At 35.8% G+C, this 21,613-nt stretch overlaps 1 protein-coding gene across 1 annotated transcript in view; it reads right to left on the bottom strand.

Moving 5' to 3' along the window:
• Positions 1-21,613, bottom strand: part of MROH9 (maestro heat like repeat family member 9) — a 97,575-nt gene that overhangs the window by 36,383 nt on the left and 39,579 nt on the right. The window contains exons 7-9 of the mRNA XM_067710882.1: positions 20,387-20,522; positions 12,052-12,176; positions 8,594-8,743 (exon numbers count right to left, since the gene is read on the bottom strand). Coding sequence (XP_067566983.1) covers positions 8,594-8,743; positions 12,052-12,176; positions 20,387-20,522 — 411 coding nt within the window. The remainder of the gene's footprint in view (positions 1-8,593; positions 8,744-12,051; positions 12,177-20,386; positions 20,523-21,613) is intronic.

The following is a 21,613-nucleotide window of genomic DNA, read 5'->3' as shown; positions in this document are numbered from 1 at the left end:
ATGACCCAATTCGTTCCTTTTTATGGCTGAATAATATTCCACTGTATATATGTAACACATCTTCTTTATCCATTTGTCTGTCGATGGGAATTTAGGTTGCTTCCATGACCTGGCTATTGTAAATAGCGCTGCAATGAACATTGGGGTACATGTGTCTTTTTGAATTATGGTTTTCTCTGGGTATAAGCCCAGTAGTGGGATTGCAGGATCATATGGTAATTCTATTTTTAGTTTTTTAAGGAACCCCCATACTGTTCTCCATAGTGGCTGTATCAATTTACATTCCCACCAACAGTGCAAGAGTGTTCCCTTTTCTCCACACCCTCTCCAGCATTTATTGTTTCTAGATTTTTTGATGATGGGCATTCTAACTGGTGTGAGATGACATCTCATTGTAGTTTTGATTTGCATTTCTCTAATGATTAATGATGTTGAGCATTCTTTCATGTGTTTGTTGGCAGTCTGTATATCTTCTTCGGAGAAATGTCTATTTAGGTCTTCCGCCCATCTTTGGATTGGGTTGCTTGTTTTTTTGATATTGAGCTGCATGAGCTACTTGTAAACTTTGGAGATTAATCCTTTGTCAGTTGCTTCATTTGCAAATATTTTCTCCCATTCTGAGGGTTGTCTTTTGGTCTTGTTTATGGTTTCCTTTGCTGTGCAAAAGCTTTGAAGTTTCATTCGGTCCCATTTGTTTATTTTTGTTTTTATTTCCATTTCTCTAGGAGGTGGGTCTAAAACGATCTTGCTGTGATTTATGTCACAGAGTGTTCTTCCTATGTTTTCCTCTAAGAGTTTTATAGTGTCCAGTCTTACATTTAGGTCTCAAATCCATTTTGAGTTTGTTTTTGTGTATGGTGTTAGGGAGTGTTCTAATTTCATTCTTTTCCATATAGCTGTCCAGTTTTCGCAGCACCACTTATTGAAGAGACTGTCTTTTCTCCATTGTATATCCTTCCCTATTTTGTCACAGATTAGTTGACCATAGGTGTGTGGGTTTATCTCTGGGCTTTCTGTCTTGTTCCATTGATCTATCTTTCTGCTTTTGTGCCAGTACCATATTGTCTTGATTACTGTAGCTTTGTAGTATAGTCTGAAGGCAGGGAGTCTGATTCTTCCAGCTCCACTTTTTTCCCTCAAGACTGCTTTGGCTATTTGGAGTCTTTTGTGTCTCCATACAAATTTTAAGATTTTTTGTTCTGGTTCTGTAAAAAAATGCCATTGGTAATATGATAGGGATTGCACTGAATGTGTAGATTGCTTGGGGTAGTATAGTCATTTTCAAAATATTGATTCTTCCAATCAAAGAACATGGTATATCTCTCCATCTGTTGGTATCATCTTTAATTTCTTTCATCAGTGTCTTATAGTTTTCTACATAAAGTTCTTTTTTCTCCCTAGGTAGGTTTATTCCTAGGTATTTTATTCTTTTTCTTGCAGTGGTAAATGGGAGTGTTTCCTTCATTTCTCTTTCAGATTTTTCATCATTAGTGTATAGGAATGCAAGAGATTTCTGTGCATTAATTTTGTATCCTGCAACTTTACCAAATTCATTGATTAGCTCTAGTAGTTTTCTGGTGGCATCTTTAGTATTCTCTATGTATAGTATCATGTCATCTGCAAACAGTGACAGTTTTACTTCTTCTTTTCCAATTTGTATTCCTTTTATTTCTTTTTCTTCTCTGACTGCCGTGGCTAGGACTTCCAAAACTATCTTGAATAATAGTGGTGAGAGTGGACATCCTTGTCTTGTTACTGATCTTAGAGGAAATGCTTTCAGTTTTTCACCATTGAGAATGATGTTTGCTGTGGATTTGTCATATATGGCCTTTATTATGTTCAGGTAGGTTCCCTCTATGCCCACTTTCTGGAGAGTTTTTATCATAAATGAGTATTGAAGTTTGTCGGAAGCTTTTTCTGCATCTATTGAGATGATCATATGGTTTTTATTCTTCAATTTGTTAATATGATGTATCACATTGATTGATTTGCATATATCGAGGAATCCTTGCATCCCTGGGATAAATCCCACTTGATCATGGTGTATGACCCGTTTAATGTGTTGTTGTATTCTGTTTGCTAGTATTTTGTTGAGGATTTTTGCATCTATATTCATCAGTGATATTGGTCTGTAATTTTCTTTTTTTGTAGTATTTTTGTCTGGTTTTGGTATCAGGGTGATGGTGGCCTAATAGAATGAGTTTGGGAGTGTTCCTTCCTTGGCAGTTTTTTGGAAGAGTTTGAGAAGGATGGGTGCTAACTCTTCTCTAAATGTATGATAGAATTCACCTGTGAAGCCATCTGGTCCTGGACTTTCGTTTGTTGGAAGATTTTTATTCACGGTTTCAATTTCATGACTTGTGATTTGTCTGTTCATATTTTCTATTTCTTACTGGTTCAGTCTTTGCAGTTTGTACCTTTCTAAGAGTTTGTCCCTTTCTTCTAGGTTGTCCATTTTATTGGCATACAGTTGCTTGTAGTAATGTCTTATGGTCCTTTGTATTTCTGTGGTGTCTGTTATACCTTCTCCTTTTTCATTTCTAATTTTATTGATTTGGACCCTCTAGTTTTTCTTCTTGGTGAGGCGGCTAAAGGTTTATCACTTTTAAAAATGTTTTCAGATAATGAGCTTTTATTTTCATTAATCTTTTCTACTGCTTCCTTGGTCTCTATTTCATTTATATCTGCTCTGAACTTTATGATTTCTTTCCACCTACTAACTTTGGGTTTGGTTTGTTTTTCTTTCTCTAGTTGCTTTAGGTGTAAGGTTAGGTTGTTCATTTGAGATTTTTCTTGTTTTCTGAAGTAAGCTTGTATCGCTACAGACTTCCCTGTTAGAACTCCTTTTGCTGCATCCCATAGATTTTGGATCGTTGTTTTCATTTTTATCTGTCTCTAGGTATTTTTTGATTTCCTCTTTGATTTCTTCAGTGATCTATTTGTTGTTTAGTAGCATATTGTTTAGCATCCATGTGTTTGTGTTTTTTACAGTGTTTTCTTATAGTTGATTTCTAATCTCATAGAATTGTGGGTGGAATAAATGCTTGATATGATTTCAGTTTTCTTAAATTTACTCAGGCTTGCTTTGTGGCTAGCATGTGATCTATCCTGGAGAATATTCCATGTAAACTTGAAAAGAATGTGTATTCTACTTCTTTCAGATGGAATGCTCTTTAAATGTCAATTAAGTCCATCTGGTCTAATCAGTCATTTAACACTATTATTGTGTTACTGTTAATTTCTCCTTTTTTGTCTGATAATGTTTGCCTTGTACATTGAGGTGCTCCTATGTTGGGGGCATAAAAATTTACAATTGTTGTTTCTTCTTCTTGGGTTGATCCCTTGATCATTATGTAGTGTCCTTCCTTGTCTCTGGTAACAGTCTTTATATTAAAGTCTATTTTGTCTGATATGAGTATTGCTACTCCCACTCTCTTTTGATTTCCATTTGCATGGAATATCTTTTTCCATCCCCTCACTTTCAGTCTTTATGTGTCCCTAGATCTGAAGTGGGTATCTTGTAGGCAACGTATATATGAGTCTTATTTTTGTATCCATTCAGCCAGTCTGCGTCATTTGGTTGGAGCATTTAACCCATCTACATTTAAGGTAATTATTGATATGGATGTTCTTATTGCCATTTTGTTAATTGTTTTGAATTTGTTTTCTGTAGGTCTTTTTTCTTTCCCTTTCCTCTTTTGTTCTCTTCTCTTGTGATTTGATGACTATCCTTAGTGTTGTGTTTGGATTCCTTTTTCTTTTTTGTGTTTATATCCATTATAGATTTTTGTTTTGCAGTTACCATGAGGTTTTGGTATAGTAGTCTCTCTCTATATATATATACACACACATGATTGTTTTACGTTGCTGATATCTTAATTTCAAATGCATTTAAAATATCTTGCATTTGTACTCTCCTCCTCTCATGATTACTGATTTTGAGATCATATTTGTGTGTGGATAATTTCCTACATTTACTGTAAGTTTGCCTTTACAGGTGAGCTACCACTCTCATAATTTTCTTGTTTCTAGTTGTGGCCTTTTCTTTTCCACTTAGAGCAGTTCCTTTAGCATTTATTGTAAAGCTCGTTTGGTGGTGCTGAGTTCTTTTAGCTTTTGCTTGTCTGTAAAGCTTTTGATTTCTCTATTGAATCTGAACGAGAGCCTTGCTGGGTAGGGTATTCTTGGTTGTAGGTTTTTCCCTTTCATCACTTTAAATATATCATGCCACCCACTTCTGGCCTGCAGAGTTTCTGCTGACAAATCAGCTGATTCCCTTGTATGTTATTTTTTTGCTTTTCCCTTGTTGCTTTTAATGTTTTCTCTGTCTTTAATTTTTGTCCATTTGATTACTATGTGTTTAGGTGTGTTCTTCCTTGAGTTAATCCTTTATGGGATTCTCTGTGCTTCCTGAACTTGGGTGATTGTTTCCTTTCCCATGTAAGGGAAGTTTTCAGCTATTATCTCTTCAAATATTTTCTCAGGCCATTTCTCTCCCCCTTTATTTCTGGGACCTCTATAATGTGAATGTTGGTGCCTATGACCTTGTCCCAGAGGTCTCTTAAACTGTCTCCATTTACTTTCATTCTATTTTCTTTATTCTGCTCTGAAGCGGTGATTTCCACCACTCTCTCTTCCAGCTCACTGATTCATTCTTCTGCCTCATTTATTCTGCTATTAATTCCTTCTAGTGTATTTTTCATTTCAGTTATTGTATTCTTATTTTCTAACTCTCTGATGAAAAGTTCTTGTAATTTCTTGCTCTGTGCATCCATTCTTTTCCTGAGTTCTTGGATCATCTTTAAGTTCATTACTCTGAACTCTTTCTTGGGTAGATTGCCTATCTCCATTTCACTTAGTTGTTCTTCTGGGGTTTTATCTTGTTCATTTTGTCTGGAATATATTCCTTTGCCATCTCTTTTTTTTTAAATTTCTATTTGTATTTAATTTCTGTAGTAGCTTAGTTATGTTTCTCAACCTTGAAGAAGTGGCCCTCAGTAGGGGATGTCCTTTGTGTCACAGCAATACACTTTCCTCTTATCACCAAATGGCCAGGGACTAGCGGGTCCCAGGGTAGGTTCTGACCTGTGTTTGCACACTCAGTTCTGCAGCCTGTGGGATCATAATTTTCTTGCTTCTGGTGCCTGCCCCTTGGTGGGTGAGGCTGGTTTAGAGGCTTGTGCAGGCTTCCTGGTGAGAGGATCCAGTGCCTGCCTTCTGGTTGGTGGACCTGGGTCTTGGTCCTCTTGTGGGCAGGGCCATGTCAAGGGGTGTGTCTATTCGTGGCTATGGGCTCAGGAAGTCTTTAGACAGCATGTTTGCTGATGGGTGTGGCTGTGTTCCCACCTTGTTGGTTGTTTGGCCTGAGGAATCCCAACACTGGAGCCCACAGGCTGTTGGGTGAGGCCAGATCTCAGTGCCAAGGACCCAAGCAAGATATCTTCCTCCAGCCAGAGTTCACATAGATGAACACTCCCTGATATGTCCACCACCAGCTTTTATGACCCCAGAGAGAGCCACAGCTGCTCCCTGCCTTCCCAGGAGACCCTCCAAGACCAGCAGGTAAGTCTGGCCCAGGCTTCTATGAAATCACTGTTTTGCCCTGGGTCCCAGTATGCACAAGAACTTGTGTGTGCCAAGACTGGAGTCTCTGTTTCCCCCAGTCCTATGGAGCTCCTGCAGTCAAGCTCCATTGGCCTTCAAAGCCAAATACTCAGGGAGCTCCACCTCCTGATTCTGAGGAGACTGCCATGGAGCTCAGAGCTCTCACTCCTGTGGGAGAACTTATGTGATATGATTATTCTCCAGTTTGTGGGTCGCCCACCTGGATGGTATGGGATTTGGTTATATCACTATTGTGCCCCTTGTACCATCTCATTGTGGTTTCTTCTTTGTGTCTTTGGATGTAGAATATCTTTTTTAAAATAGATCTTTATTGGAGTATAATTGCTTCACAATACTGTGTTAGTTTCTGTTGCACAAGAAAGCGAATCAGCCATATGCATACACATGTCCCCATATCCCCTCCCTCTTGAGCCTCCCTCCCACCCTCCCTATCCCATCCCTCTAGGTCATCACAAAGCACTGAGCCGATTTCCCTGTGCTATGTGGCTGCTTCCCACTAGCCAACTGTTTTACGTTCGGTAGTGTATATATGTCGATGCTACTCTCACTTTGCCCCAGCTTCGCCCTCCCACCCCATGTCCTCAAGTCCATTTTCTATGTCTACCTCTTTATTCCTGCCTTGCAATATCTTTTTTGGTAGGCTCCCGTCTTTTTTGTCAGTTGTTGTTCAGCAGTTGTGATTTTGGTGTACTTGTGAGAGGAGGTGAACTCGGGTCTTTCTACTCCACCATCTTGTCTTCAATCCCTCTTCATGTTTGAATAAGGAGAGTTTTAGCTAGACCTGGAATTTTTCTCAAACCAATGGTTGTATATTCAACATCAAATTTAACCTACCCAGATCACCTCACTTCTTATTTTGAAAGTACTTCTCAGAGACCATAAGCTGAAAAGTTGTTTGATGTAAATTTACATTCCATTGCAATTGCCTCGTATACAATTGAATTATCTGTGTCCAACCCTCTACTCTAAACAAACAAAATGAAGTGTTTATTGTAAAACATTCATCCCACAAAATATGCTCCAAGGTAAACATGAAATGGGAGAAATAAACCAGTGATCTTCTCCAGAGTTCTCTTAACTATTGGGTTTCGAGCTTTTTCTTCTCATCCTCTTCCTCCTACTTTAAATGCAGCATGCCCCTAAAACAAGCCAGCTATGTTACTGTATGCTCAATTGTAGAAATGATGATTTCCTTCAGTCCTCAAGGAAAGACGTGCTGTGTTAGATTTATTTAGAAATAGTAAGCCCACAAACTATACTTGCAATTTAGGAGATTTTCAGGATAATTTTAATGCAATTTTTCATTATAACTGACTTTAGAATCCAACCCTGTTTAAGCCAAGAATCCAGTGTATTCAGTAGTTCAATTGTTTGTGGGAGCTGGGGTGGGGAAATAAGTTGCTGAACCCCATTTTTGTTCAGTTTATTTCTCCATGTTTAATGATTTCATTGTAGCACAGGCTAGGTTTCCACATCTAGTTTTCCAATTGGCTTCTTGTCTTCTCTAGGACCTGATATGGTTTTACCTAGCCTCCTTTTCTCACTGCATGAGAGAAGAACTTTTATTTTGTTAAAGAAATAACTGCTGCCCTCCAGCTTTCCCCTTGGTCTGCATGCCTTTTGGAATGCTCCTGTCTGTAGAAGCATGAGAGTTTGTAAGAAGCATTATTTCCCCTTTCCTGCTCTCTGAGTTTGAGTGCAAGCACTCAGTTTATCTACAATCACATAACACTGCTATGTCAGGAGAGGGAACTGGGAGTTCAGCCCTTATGTCTCCATCAGGGCTGGTTTCATGGGCATGTGACCTATGCTTTTGCACAAGGTCCCACATTCAGAAGGTCCTTCACTTTGTTTAAACCTCTGCTGTCGTCATATTGAAATTTTTAATAAGTTCTTCCTTGAGTTTGTGTTTTATAAGTGAAGTCCCATGGGACAATGGAGCCTGTGTGTGTGTGTGTGGCAGTATGAGAGTCAGCTACAGTTCCTGCAGCCTCATTCAGAGGCAGCATTCACAATTCCCTAAGAACACAGAATTCCAGTAGACCCATGATGTGCAGGGGTTAAGTGGGAAATCAAAGCAGGTATAAGATAAACATCTATTGATGCCTCAACCACTTAGGCTGAAAATGATGACATAGAAGGAAAGAGAAAGATGTGGCAATCCATAAATTCTTTTCCTTTCAATCTTTCCTTACTCACGAACAAAATGAAGATAGTGTTAATAGAATGTGTGAATGACAAGGAGTGAAATAAAGACAATTAAGGTAGTTTTGTGTAGTGTTTACCACTCTTCTGGTAATAGTAAAATACATATGCATGCATGAAATATGAATTGTAGTATTTTGTTAAGTTGTGTGCTCTTATATTTGCAGCTATGATTGGCATTGCACAATAGAAAGATGGATGGCAAAATGCATGCTAATATTATAAAATTTTAGTTTTTTTTTAACTTAGAAAATAACAACACCATGACAAATTGAGAGAGAGAGATATGTTTCTACATCTAATATTTTTCTACATCTAATAGTAGTTTTTTTCTATGTTTTGAATAAGAAGCCCCACATTTCAGTTTGCACTGGGCCCCACAAATTATGTGGCCAGCCCTACAGCTAGCTGAGGGTTCTTAAAACTTTCCTTAATGGTTACACAGGGGATTTCAATTACAGTTACACAGGGGATTTCAATTACAGTTGTACTATTTTATTGTTGTTAAAGCATTTCTTTAAAATTTGAAGCAAGTATAGCAAAATGTACAATTTGGTGTGATTGGTGAGTGAATGTTCATTACATTATTTTGAAACTTTTCTGTATGCTTGAAATATTTCACACAAAAGCCTCATTTTATTGAAGTGACATAATGAACAATGGCAAGAAATATATATGAAAAGAAGTAGGCATATAACAAAGACAGTAAGAGCCCATTAGAGAATACATTCTGCACTCCCCTGCTCATTGTCAAGTATCTTACCATGGTGACCTTATGGGCATAATATTCCAGAGTCAGTTTCAGTATGGTTGCTGCCTCGGATGCAGTTGTTTGATCAGGTGCAGAGAGTTTCATCAGGAGACTCCACACAAAGTCAGTTAGCAAGCGTGGCAATAAGGTTTGTCCTACACTCTGAAACCAAAAAGGAGAGTCATGATCTCAGGCCTTACTTATATCAAGAGAAGCAAGACAGCTGAACCCAGACATCCTGAGGGAAGCTTCAGGGCCAGGCAGGGCCATATGATTTTTGTGGGCCCTAGGCACCTTTGCTGCTGTGGGCCTTTTCCTCCATTAAAAAATATTAAAAATTATATTTTACAATTGTGTTGCTATTAAGATGACTGTAATTCAAGTTGAATTATATATTTTTTTCATCTGATTTTTAAAGCAATTAAAACATTTTTATCTGAATAAGTAAGCTCTGGGGGCAAGCCAGGGAGAAGTGGAAAATCATGGCATTGCAATTCAGAAGAACCATAAAATATTGATTTTATCCCATTTCAGCTATTCAAATACTAGAAATTATTGTGAACTTCAGCTTTGGAAATGAATTTGCTCAGATCAGAAACAAGCATGATTTGTAGAAGATGAAGGAAAGGATGGGGTAAGAAAGGCAGGGTCATTCAGAGGTGTGGACTTTTTCTCAGAGAAGTATCAAGAAGTGGGAAGAGAAAAAAAGGCCCATATGTCCACGATTGAGGTAGAACAACTACAATTCAAACAATCTCTTTTTGAAGTTAGAGGAATATCCATGGGCCATAAAATGTGAAAAAAATCACAATATTATGGATCTCTCAATTAAGAAAGATGAATGAACCACATTTCCTCCTTTTGTATATGTGTGTGTGTGTATATATATATATATATTTTCAAAAAATATACATTCAAAATTTTCCTTTATGTGTGTGTGTGTGTGTGTGTGTGTGTGTGTGTGTGTGCCATTCTCTAAAATACAGAAAGTACTCAATATTGTTAATAAAAGCTTTTCTCCATCCCGATTAAAGGAATTGAGCATAGCTCTTTCTGGTCAATAGGGAAGGACTGAGGTCTGAGTGAAAATTGATGACCACCAGGCTCCCTCCTACTGGACAGAGGGGTGAGGGATAGTATTTTTGGAAAGCTATGAAAGATGGATAAAGGAGGATCACTAAGGCTTGGTGAGGTGAACTGAATATTATAAATAGTTTGCTCTACTTTGAGAAAGCCAGATTTAATTATATAAGATGTTGAATTTTAAAAAATCATTGGAAGAGGGAATATTCTCTTTTGCATATTTTTTTATTCAACAAAATATTTTAGTTTGGTGTCTATTAAAATGTTGTAGAAGGAGCAATTCCTAGTGAAACGTAGAGATAGTGTTAGAGGTTTCTGGTATGTCAAGGTTGAACAAAGAAGAACAAACCTGACTCCATATTGGATCTATTCCTTCAGCTCTAGCCTTTGTGCTCCATTGCCTGTGCTTAGTCATGCTAGCTTTGCACCTTTGTCTCAAACAGTAAGAGAATGTGGCCTATAGCCTGGAATATACATACTAACCCTTTCTCAATATTCTGCCTCCCAGGCTTGACCTTTAAATGTATAACACGTTTCCATTCATATAGAGATAAAAAGTGCAGAATAGAAAATTATAGTTGTCTTGTTGGAGGTTTACGGGAACATTGTTACCAGACCTATCTGGACAGCTGCAAGAACAAAGGATTTCAGCACCAGTTAGTTTGTAGCAACCAGTCACACCTCCCCTCCCCTTTTAATGTAAAAGAAGCCTGAATTCTAACTCGGGTAAGATGGTTCTTTGGGACACTAGTCCACCATCTTCTTGGTCTGCTGGCTTTTCAAATAAAGTCACTATTTCTTGCCCTAACACCTTGTCTTTTGATTTATTGGTCTATTGTGCAGCGAACAGTATGAGTTTGGACTCAGTAACAAAGGTATAGATATGACAGTAGAGTATTAAATGATAGGGCTCCCTTTATAAAATGTGATCTAGCTCTCTTGGCTAAAAACCTTGATGCTTTTCCTCCTATTTGCATCCTTAGGACTTTGTCTTTGGATATGGTCCTCTTGGTTTCCTTACTACAACCTTAGATTCTCTCACCCATTTGTCCCAATCTACCTCTGAAAGTACCTACCTCAGGATTTTCCAGCTACCACTCTTGCACACAGTGCTAGTACTAGGCCTGCTTTGATCTCACAATTGAGAACTGAATCACAGGTCATGAACACAGGACCCAGGACACCCTCCCCCAAATCCAAGGATTTCTAAATCTGATGGACATTAAACTCAGAAAAGAGAGGATGCTAAACTGGAAGTGGAGATAGTAAGACCCATGAATCACTTGGAAGAGACCCTGAGGAAGCTGCTAGTCTTAGGCTAACTAGCCTAGTTGTGGGGCTCAGGAGTTCAGTTCCAGGGCTCTGGAGTGAAGCATGGAAGGATGTAAAAGGATTTTCTAGTAAACCTCTACAGATGCCTGGTTTCTTCACTTAAATAGACAACTTTGTAGTCAGCCAGGTTTGTGACTTTTGAGGGGAGGTGGATTATGAATAATGCTTGATTTTGGAAAGATGCATCATCATGAAGATGCATATATAGGATATCTATGTGGTATTTTTGATTGTATTATTTGAGGTATATTGTTTTCATATCTCCTCAGCCTCCCACAATTCTATCTACCTCAGCCATGGGAGGGCAAGGCACTGCTTTATGCATGTACCTTTAGGAGGAGCCATAAGACCCTCCCAACTCAAGAGATGAGCTAGCCTGAAGAGCCTCCCCAGCAGACTTTGCTGAACTGTTGACTCAATGTGTGTACCTAGACAGCCATCTGTTGGACAGCACAACTTAGGCGCCAGTGACCTCTCAAGCATATGAATAAGCCCATATACTTTGAAGAAGGTGAGGGAATGTATACAGTTATAGAGCCTCATGATTTTCCCCAAAGGTTGGGTCAGTGTAAAAATTATTTACTTGGTCCTGAGGTTTATCACTTGAACTTTTAAAAAAATTTAAATTTAAGAGGTTTTTAAAATGTAAATCGCATTATTTTGATGTTTGCTGAATAAATTATAGTAACATTGAAAAGGCTGTTAATTGTTGACTTCATTAATTTTGCTAGAAAATCAGAAGTTTCCCATCTTTAATAACTTATTAGCCAAACAATAAGAAGCATAACAACTAGGAAACACCTATCTCATTTGCATTCTGTAAGGATTAGGTAAAATAATATAAATTGTTATATTCTGGAATAATAGGCATAATTCTCATTAATAGAGATGAAAATCAGGAAGCCAAATACTCTATCATTTACTCTTTGCTTTACTGAATTTAAATAAAACAGAAAAAATCTATTAAAAATATAAATTTTGTTGAAATAAGTTACCACTAAAAGTAATAATACACATGAAACAAAAGCCATAGGATAAAGTGGGGGCTAAGTTACCTGAGCAATTTTACTTTTGTCTCTTTGCAAGATCTTGGGTAGAAATTCTATATCAGAGGGAGAAGGCAGGAAGCAATGACTTCCAGGCTTATCATACTTTGTACTTTTATTTTTTGCAATATCCGCTGTATTAAGGAAAAGAGTTTAAGGTTTTTATTTGATCACTGGTTCCTCTATAACATTGCTATTTCCAATTTCCTCTTCCTGCCCAATTCTGGAAGTCTAAAGTTTCTGAATGTTTAACTCTCTGCTAACAGTTTAGTCACATAAAATACTATGACTACATTGACCCAGAGTTTAAAAAGTGTTTAAGAGAGGCCTCTTTGAAATATGAATAAAGGACATAGATAATTTTAATAAGTTGACCAAATATCAAGTACATTTAGGCCATCAAATGCATTGTTCAGTGCAATGGAAGAGCTACTGCTAAGTTGGGGTGTCTATTGGTAAAAGAGCAGACTTGGAGGCATTTTGCAAAGAGCTAGGGGAGTGATACAGCAAGAAAGAGAAAAGCCCTCAACATAAGCTTCAGGTGCAGATGTCTTTTGTTCTAGAGAAGGTAGGTTTTAAATGACTTTGCTTGTTTGCTAACAGCTTTATAGAGATATAACCAATATGCAACATAGTTAAAGTGTCTAATTTGGTAAGTTAATATATATGTATGTGCCCATAAACATCACTGCAATAAAAAAAGATTTATTCCCTCCAAAAGTTTCCTCATGTCCTTTTGTAATTGATCAAACCTGCTCCCAGATCCCACTCCCCGATTCAAAGGCAGGCACTGATCTACATTCTGTCAAGTTTGTATTTTCCAGTTTTATATAAGTGGAACCATTTAGTATATACTCTTTTGTTGTTTGGAATCTTTCATTTAGCAAAATTATTTGCAATCCATCCATGTTTTTTCTTGTATCAGTAGTCGTAGTGATGGATACTATTCCACTGTACATATACACCATCATCTGCTTATTCATTCACCTTTTGGTAGACATTTGGGTTGTTTCCAGTTTTGGGCTATTACAAATAAAGGTGCTATCAACATTCATGTACAAGTCTTTGAATGGATATTTGCTTTCATTTCTCTTAGGTAAACACTAAGCTGTGGAATGACTGGATCATATGGTAGATGTGTGTTTGACTTTTTAGGATACTGCCAAATTATTTTCCAAAGCTGTTGTATCACTTCACATTCCCTCTAGCAATGTATGAGAGTTCCAGTTGCTTCACACCTTTAATAACGCATTGTATGGTCAGTCTTTTCAATTTTAGACATTTTAACTGGAGTACAGTGGTGTCTCATTGCAGTTTTAATTTACCTTTCTTTTATGACTGTATATTGATCATCCTTTGATGTGCATCCTTGCCATCTGTGCTGCTTTAGTGAAATGACTACTCAAATCTACTATTATTATTTTAATTTGGTTGCTTGCTTTTTTTTTTTACTGAGTTTTGAGTGTTCCTTTAAAATAATGAATGCAATTCTTCTATCAGATATGTAATTTGCAAATATTTTCTCACTGTCTGTGGCTTATCTCTTAAGTGTCTTTCAAAGAGCAGAGGTACTTAATTTATCATTTTTTTTCATTTATGGGTCATGCTTTTCGTGTTATATTTAAGAAATCTTTGCCTAATCCAAGGTACAAAGATTTTTTCTAGTTTCATAGTTTTAGGTTTTACGTGTAGTCCTATGATCCATTTTGAATTAGCTTTTATGCATTTATGAGATATATATCAAAGTTCTTTCTTTGCATACAAATCACCAATTTTTCCAACAATGTTTATTGAAGTTTATCCCTTCTCCACTGAATTGCCTTTGAACCTTTGTCGAAAATCAGTTGACCATACGTGTGTGGATCTATTTCTGGACTCTTTATTCTATCCAAAGCATTGTTGAACAGAACTAATGAGAGTGCACATCCTTGTCTTTTTCCAGGTCTTTTGGGGAAATCATTCAGTATTCCACCATTAAGTATGATGTTAGGTGTAGATTTTTCATAGATGTATTTTAGCAGATAGAAGAAGTTTCCTTTCTATTCCTAATTTTCTGAGAGTTTTTATTAGGAATGGATGTTGAATTTTGTCAAGTACTTTTTCTGTATCTACTGAAATAATCATATGGTTATTTTTTTCATCTGTTGATGTGGTATGTTACATTGGTTGATTTTCAAAAGGTTAAATTGACATTGCACTTCTGGATAAATTCCACATAGCCATGGTATATTATTCTTTTTATTTAGTGTACTGTTTGATTTGCTGAGCTTGATTAAATTTTTTCATCAGTGTTCTTGAGGGACATTGGTCTGTAGTTTTTTGTTTTTATTTTTCTTGTAATATCTTTGTGTGATTTTGGTTTTGGAATAATGCCAGCCTCATAGAATGAGTTGGCAAGTATTCCCTCATCCTCACATTTCTGGAAGAATTTGTATAGAATTAGTATAATTTCTTTCATAAATGTTTGATAGGTCATTTCAGTCTGGAGTTTTCTCTGTGGATCTGGACTTTTCTTTGCAGAAGATTTAAACTACAAACTCAACTTCTTTGCTAGATACAGAATATTCAGATTATTTCTTTTTGAGTGAGCTTTGGTAATTTGTGTCTTTCAATAAATTTGTCTGCTTAACTTGTCAAATTTATTGGCCTAAAGTTGTTCATAATGTCACTTTTTATTCTGTTAATACCCATAGAATCTTTAGTGATATTATTTCTCTCATTCCTTATATTGGTAATTTGTGTCTTTTCTCTTATTTCTCCCCTGATCTTCTCAGAGAATTTGCTTTTGGCTTCATTGCTTTCCCTTAAGGTTTTTCCGCTTTCTAGTTTTATTGGTTTTTGTTCTGGTCTTTATTATTTCCTCTCATCTTCTTACTTCTGGTTTTATTTGCTTTTCTTTCTCTACTTTCTTAAGGCAGAAGCTAAGGTCATTGATTTAAGAACTTTTCTCTATTCTAATGTAGGCATATGGTGCTAAGAATTTCCCCTCTGGAATCTTGTTTAGCTGTATTCCATAAATTTTGAAATTTTATATTTCCATTTTCATGTAGTTCAAAATGCTTTAAATATCCCTTATTTCTTTTTTTGACACATTTGTTATTTAGAAACAGGTTATCTAGCTTCCAGATATTTTGAACTTTCAGATATCTTTTAAAATTTAAAAATTTATCTCCAGAGTTTCCATTTATTAAAAAGTTGATAAAAGTTTAACTTGAATAAATCCTTTCCCCACTTCTATTTATTTTTAACTTGTTTAAAATCTAAAAAAATTTTATTTTACATTGGCGTACAGTTGATTTACGATCTTTTGTTAGTTTCAGGTGTACAGGAAAGTGATTCAATTATACATATACAAGTATCTATTCTTTTTCAAGTTCTTTTCCCATTTAGTTTATTACAGAATATTGAACAGAGCTCCCTGTGCTATGCAGTAGGTCCTTGTTGACTATTTTAAATATAGCAATGTGTATATGTCAATCCCAAACTCCCAATCTATCCTTCCTCCCCACCCTTCCCCACTGGTAACCATAAGTTCATTCTCTAAGTCTGTGAATCTGTTTCTGTTTTGTAAATAAGTTCATTTGTGTATCATTTTTTTCTTAGATTCTGCATACAAGTGATATCATATGATATTTGTCTTTCTCTGTCTTACTTCACTTAGTATGACAATCTCTATGTCCATCCATGTTGCTGCAAATGGCATTATTTCATTCTTTTTAATGGACGATATTCCATTGTATATATGTACCACATCTTCTTTATCCATTCATCTGTTGATGGACATTTAGGTTGCTTCCATGTCTTGACTATTATAAACAGCACTGAAATGAACATTGGGATGCATGTATCCTTTCAAATCATGGTTTTCTCCAGATACGTGCCCAGGAGTGGGATTGCTGGATCATATGGTAGCTCTATTTTTAGTTTTTTAAGGAACCTCCATATTGTTCTCCACAGTGGCTGTACCGATCTACATTCCCAGCAACAGTGTAGGAGGGTTCCCTATTCTTCACACTCTCTCCAGCATTTATTATTTGTAGATTTTTTGATGATGGCCATTCTGACTGGTGTGAGGTGATATCTCATTGTAGTTTTGATTTCCATTTCTCTAATAATTAGTGATGTTGAGCATCTTTTCATATGCCTGTTGGCCATCTGTATTGTCTTTTGCCTATTTTTTGATTGGGTCGTTTGTTTTCTTTGATATTGAGCTGCATGAGCTGTTTATAAATTTTGAGATTAATCCCTTGTCATTCGCATTGTTTGCAAATATTTTCTTCCATTCTGTGAGTTGTCTTTTTGTTTTGTTTATGGTTTCCTTTGCTGTACAAAAGATTTTAAGTTTAATTAGGTCCCATTTGTTTATTTTTGTTTTTATATCTATTACTATAGGAGACAGATTATAAAAGATATTGCTGCGATTTATGTCAAAGGGTATTCTGCCTATGTTTTCCTCTAAGAGCTTTATAGTATCTGGTCTTACATTTAGGTCTTTAATCTGTTTTGAGTTTATTTTTCTGTATGGTGTTAATTCTGTTTTTGATTTCTAATTTAACTCTGTTTTCGTCATATTTTGTATGACTTAACTACCTGTTGATTTCTTGAAGCTTGTCTTATGGTCTATAATATGGTTTATTTTGGTAAATTTTCTGTTTTTTTCTTGAACAGAATGTTTATTTTTCCATTTTTGGTAGAGTGTTCTATAAATGTCAGTTAGATCTAGCTGGTTCAGGTCTGTATCCTTATTGATTTTTTGTGTAATAGTTTATTGAAAAAGTGGTATTGAATTCTCTGATTGTAATTGTAGACCTATTTCTCATAGTAGTCCTATCAGCTTTTGTTTAATGTATTTTGATTATTTTAATATGTTTTGTTTTCAAGTACATAAATGTTTTGGATTATGTCTTCTTAATTAATTGACCCCTTTAGCATTATGAAATGACCCTCTTTTTCCCTGGAAACATTCTTTGCTCTGAAATGTGTGTATTTTTTTTATATTGATATAGTCATTTCAGCTTTCTTTTGACTAGTGTTAGCATGTTATATCATTTTCCAACTTTTAACTTGTATTCTATTTGTGTCTTTACATTTAAGGTAGATTTCTCATAGGCAGTATATAGTTGAGTCTTGCTCTTTATCCAGTGTGATAATCTCTGCCTTTTCATTGGAGATATTTAGAGCATTTATATATATTATGAGTGGATTTAAGTCTTCATTTTACTTTTTGCTTTCCATCTGTTTTTCTTTATATTTTTCTTCTTTTTTTGTCTTTTTTTTATTAAGTATTTTTTATGATTCTATTTTATCTCCATTTTGGCTTATTATATAAAACTCTTCGTTATATTAGCTAAGTAGTTCCTTTAGGATTTATATTATACATCTTTAACTTATCACAGTTTACTTTGAAGTGATATTTTATGAATTTATGGATAAGAACCTCATATTTCATGCTCTTTCAAGACTCTGTGATATTGTTGTCACATATTTAGCTCTTACATTGTTTTTGTTTGTTTGTTTGCTTTAAATAGTTGATTCTCATTTAAAGAGATTTAAAAAGTAGGGAAGAAAATTTTAATATTTTCCTTCATAGTTGCAATCCAATGCTCCTTATTCCTTTATGTAGACCTAGATTATCATCTGACATCATTTTTTTCTTGAATAATTTCATAAAATATTTTTCATACTGCAGATATGCTAGTGATAAATTCTACCAGCTCTTGTATATCTAAAAAGTCTTTATTTCACTTTTGCTTTTGAAAGAGTACCACTTCTGCTGGTTAAAGAATTCTAGATTGACAGCTTTTTCTTTCAGTACATTATGAGGTTGCTTCATTGCCTATAGCTTGCATTGTCTCATGAGAAATTTGCTATAATCCTTACCTTACCTTTACTCTGAATGAAATGTTCCCCCCTCCCAGCCCCAGCTCCTTTTAAGATTACACTGTTGCACATGAAAAGATTCTCAGCATCACTAATTATTAGAGAAATACAAGTCAAAAAAACAATAAGATATCACCTCACACCTGTCAGAATGGCTATCATGAAAATGTCTACAAATAACAAATGTTGGCGAGAGTATGGAGAAAAGGAAACCTTTGCACAGTGTTGGTGGGAATGTAAATTGGTGCATCCACTATGGAAAACATGTGGATGTTCCTCAAAAAACTAAAAATAGAACTACCATATGATCCAGCAATTCCACTCCTGGGTATATAGCCAGTAAAGTAAAATGAAGAAAAAATGAAAACACTAATTTGAAAAAATACATGCATTCCTATGTTTATAGCAGCACTGTTCACAATAGCCAAGAGAAATGGAAGCAACCCAAGTGCCCATAAACAGTTGAATGTATAAAGAAGATGTGATATATCTTCTATCTATCTATCTAGATATATAAAAACTCATCCATAAAAAAGAATGAAATTCTGCCATTTTCAGCAACATGGATGGACCTAGAGAATATTAATGCTTAATGAAATAAGTCAGACAGACAGAGGGAGACAAATACCATATGATATCACTTATATGTGGAATCTAAAAAATTAAAAAATGCAAATGAATGTATATGCAAAATGGAAACAGACTCACAGATATAGAAAATAAACTAGTGGTTACCAAAGTGGAGAAGGAAGAGGGGATGGGCAAATTAGGCATATGGGATTAAGAGATACAAACTACTATGTATAAAAGAGATAAACAACAAGGAAATATTAACAGCACAAGGAATTATAGCCATTATCTTGTAATAACTTTTAATGGAGTAAAACCTGTATAAATACTGAATCATTATGCTGTACACCTATTGTAAATGTATATTGTGTATATTGTAAATCAACTATACCTCAATAAAAAAGATTATACCATTAATCCCTGCCAGAGTGTTTTTCAGCTCAGATATTGTAGTTTTCATCTCCTGAGGTTTAATTTGGGTCTTTTAGAGACTTTTCTTTGTCTCTCATTAACATGTTCATCTTTTTCTCTAACTCCTTAACTAAATGGAATATGTTATAATAATTGTTTTAATGTCTCTACTAATTCTATCATCTGTGTTATTTCTGGGTCAGTTTTTATTCATTCTGCTTTTTATTGTGGGTTGTATTTTGTTTCTTTGCATGCCTAGTAATTTTTTATTGCATGTCAGACATTGTTAATTTTAACTTGTCCAAACTGTTCATTTTAACTTGTTAAGTGATGGAATTTTTGTATTCCTAGAAGTAAGCTTGAGCTTTTTCTGATAAACAATTAAAGTATTTGGAGATCAGTTGATAATTTTAGGTCTTGTTTTTAACTTGTGTTAGGTGGCACTAAAATAATTCAGGGATAATTTTTTCCTCTTGATGAGATAAAATCTCTTTGTACTCTGCTTCATTACTTATGAATTATGAAGTTTTAAATTCTAGCTTATAGGCATAGGCACCATTTCCAGTCTTTTGGGATTCAGTGGATCCTTTAACCATTTTGGGTGTTACCCCCACCCTCTCCCCTGCAAGCCTCAGGTAGTTTCCTCACATGTGTGCTCTGATCCTTACATAGCCAAATAGTTAAAGGGCTCTCTGCACATCTCTGGAGCTCTCTCTTTGTGCACTCCTTTCTGGCGCTTTGCCCTGTGAACTCTAAATATCTTGATCTATCTGGATTCCCAATTCTGTCTCTTCAGCTTGGTGAGACTCTTGGGTTACTCCTTTCTGGGCTGCAGCCTAGAAACTTACTCTAGGTTGTAAACTCAGTCAGTTGTAGACTCTGCCTTATTTGTTCATTTGTTCCCATCTCATTAGGAATCATTGTCCTTTGTTATCTGATGTCCAGTGACTTGAGGACAATTAGTATATATAATCTTTAAATAGTTGTTTATTATGGGACAGTAAATCTATTCTCTGTTAAAGTATTTGGAAATAGTTTGATACCATAAGGTCTTGCTCTTATGCTTTGTTAGGCAGACCAGAGCAGCATTTATTTAGGTCTTGGGCTAATTTTTCCCCACCATTGAAGCAAGAATCTGAGTATTCTATTTGATACTCCATTACAGAGAAAAACTAAGCCTCTTTTTAGAAAGTCCCATTGGTAATTTTTCTTCCTCTCTTCCCTGCCTCCACCCAGCATTCCTGTTCCCACCATTAACACCCAACACTAATCTAAATATAGTATGTTATAGACATTGAAGAACCAACTATAACATTATAAAAATAATTCTAAAAAAGATTTAAAAATACATTTTAAAAAGTGAAGCTATAGATCTTGGGGCAGGATTTTGAAATCTACAGACGTAGAGCCCCCTTGGGACCCACAAGTATAATAATTAGGAACAGATTATTAGTAATCCTTAGAAAAGATGAACCTTTCTTACCATTCTGACACTTTGCAATGCAGAGGAGGTGATACATTCCCAAGGATGCTTGTTGTGTGATCGAGGGATCAGCATGGGAACACAAAAGAGACAGTTCTGCTGCCAGGACACCCAAACATGGAACATCAACACTTGTCTAGTGAAAAAACAAAGTAAAAAAATGTATTTGCTATGCACGGTCAACATTAAGTGTTTGTGTCTGATGTATATATCAGACTACGGTTAGAGTTGAGCTTCAGAGTTCGCAAAATCTGTATTAAAATCCTCACTCCGTTACTGAGCCTCAATTTTCTCATCTATGAAATGCATATAACAAATGTTACCTTGTAACAGTTATTGTAGGAACTAAGGGGGTAGGATTTATGACAAAAAAGAAAGTTCCTAGCAAAGTGCTTGGCAATAATAGAGACTCAACTAACGTTAGTTTCTAGTCTATATTTTAGGGAGCTATTTGTAGGTATCAAATTCTTAGGATACTGGGGTGGGGGAGTCAATATCCAGAAACTTTCATGCTTTCTTCTCCATGTATGAAACACTTTACATGACTCTGTAAGTCACTGGAGAACACTTCAGATGACTCTGTAAGTCACTGAAGAAAACTTTTCTTCTGAGAATTGCTCTGATTCTTTCCAGGGAAATTAATTTTTTAAAGAACTCAAAGCATTTGCTTCTGGTATCAAACCTACTGCCAGAACATTTATATATTCCCCCCCTACACACACACAACTTCCTTGACACATAGGCTTCTCAAATATTTAGGCTTTTATCTTGACTGATTTGTTTAGCCAGATAAAATGCAAATAGAGAGGAGTAGACACATAAAAGAAGAAAGGAGAGATGGAAGAGATATTTTGCTTTTGTGAAGATATGAGAATTATTACCAATTTTCTTTAAACAAAAAGGACTCTTCCCACATGTAGGTTTGCTAAACTAGTAGGCCTGCAGAATCTTCTTATCTCTAAGACAAATGATTACTTTTCCTAGATAGATGCTTTGGTGGTAAAAGTAAGAGTTCAAGTCAACCTTCCAGGGAGATCCCAAGACCTGTTTCTCCTTCTTTGTATTACTCTTATATACCCTTATCCTTGCGTCTCTTGTTGCTTGACCCACTCACGTCTCTCTGTCTGCCTGTCTCAGTCTTACACACACACACACACACACACACACACACACACACACACACACACACACACACACACACACACACACACGGAATCATTCCTGAAG

Source organism: Pseudorca crassidens, chromosome 2 (genome assembly GCF_039906515.1).
Source record: "Pseudorca crassidens isolate mPseCra1 chromosome 2, mPseCra1.hap1, whole genome shotgun sequence".
In the NCBI taxonomy this organism is placed as follows: domain Eukaryota; kingdom Metazoa; phylum Chordata; class Mammalia; order Artiodactyla; family Delphinidae; genus Pseudorca; species Pseudorca crassidens.
The sequence above is the reverse complement of the archived record's forward strand: the minus strand, read 5'-3'. Positions and strand labels throughout refer to the sequence as shown.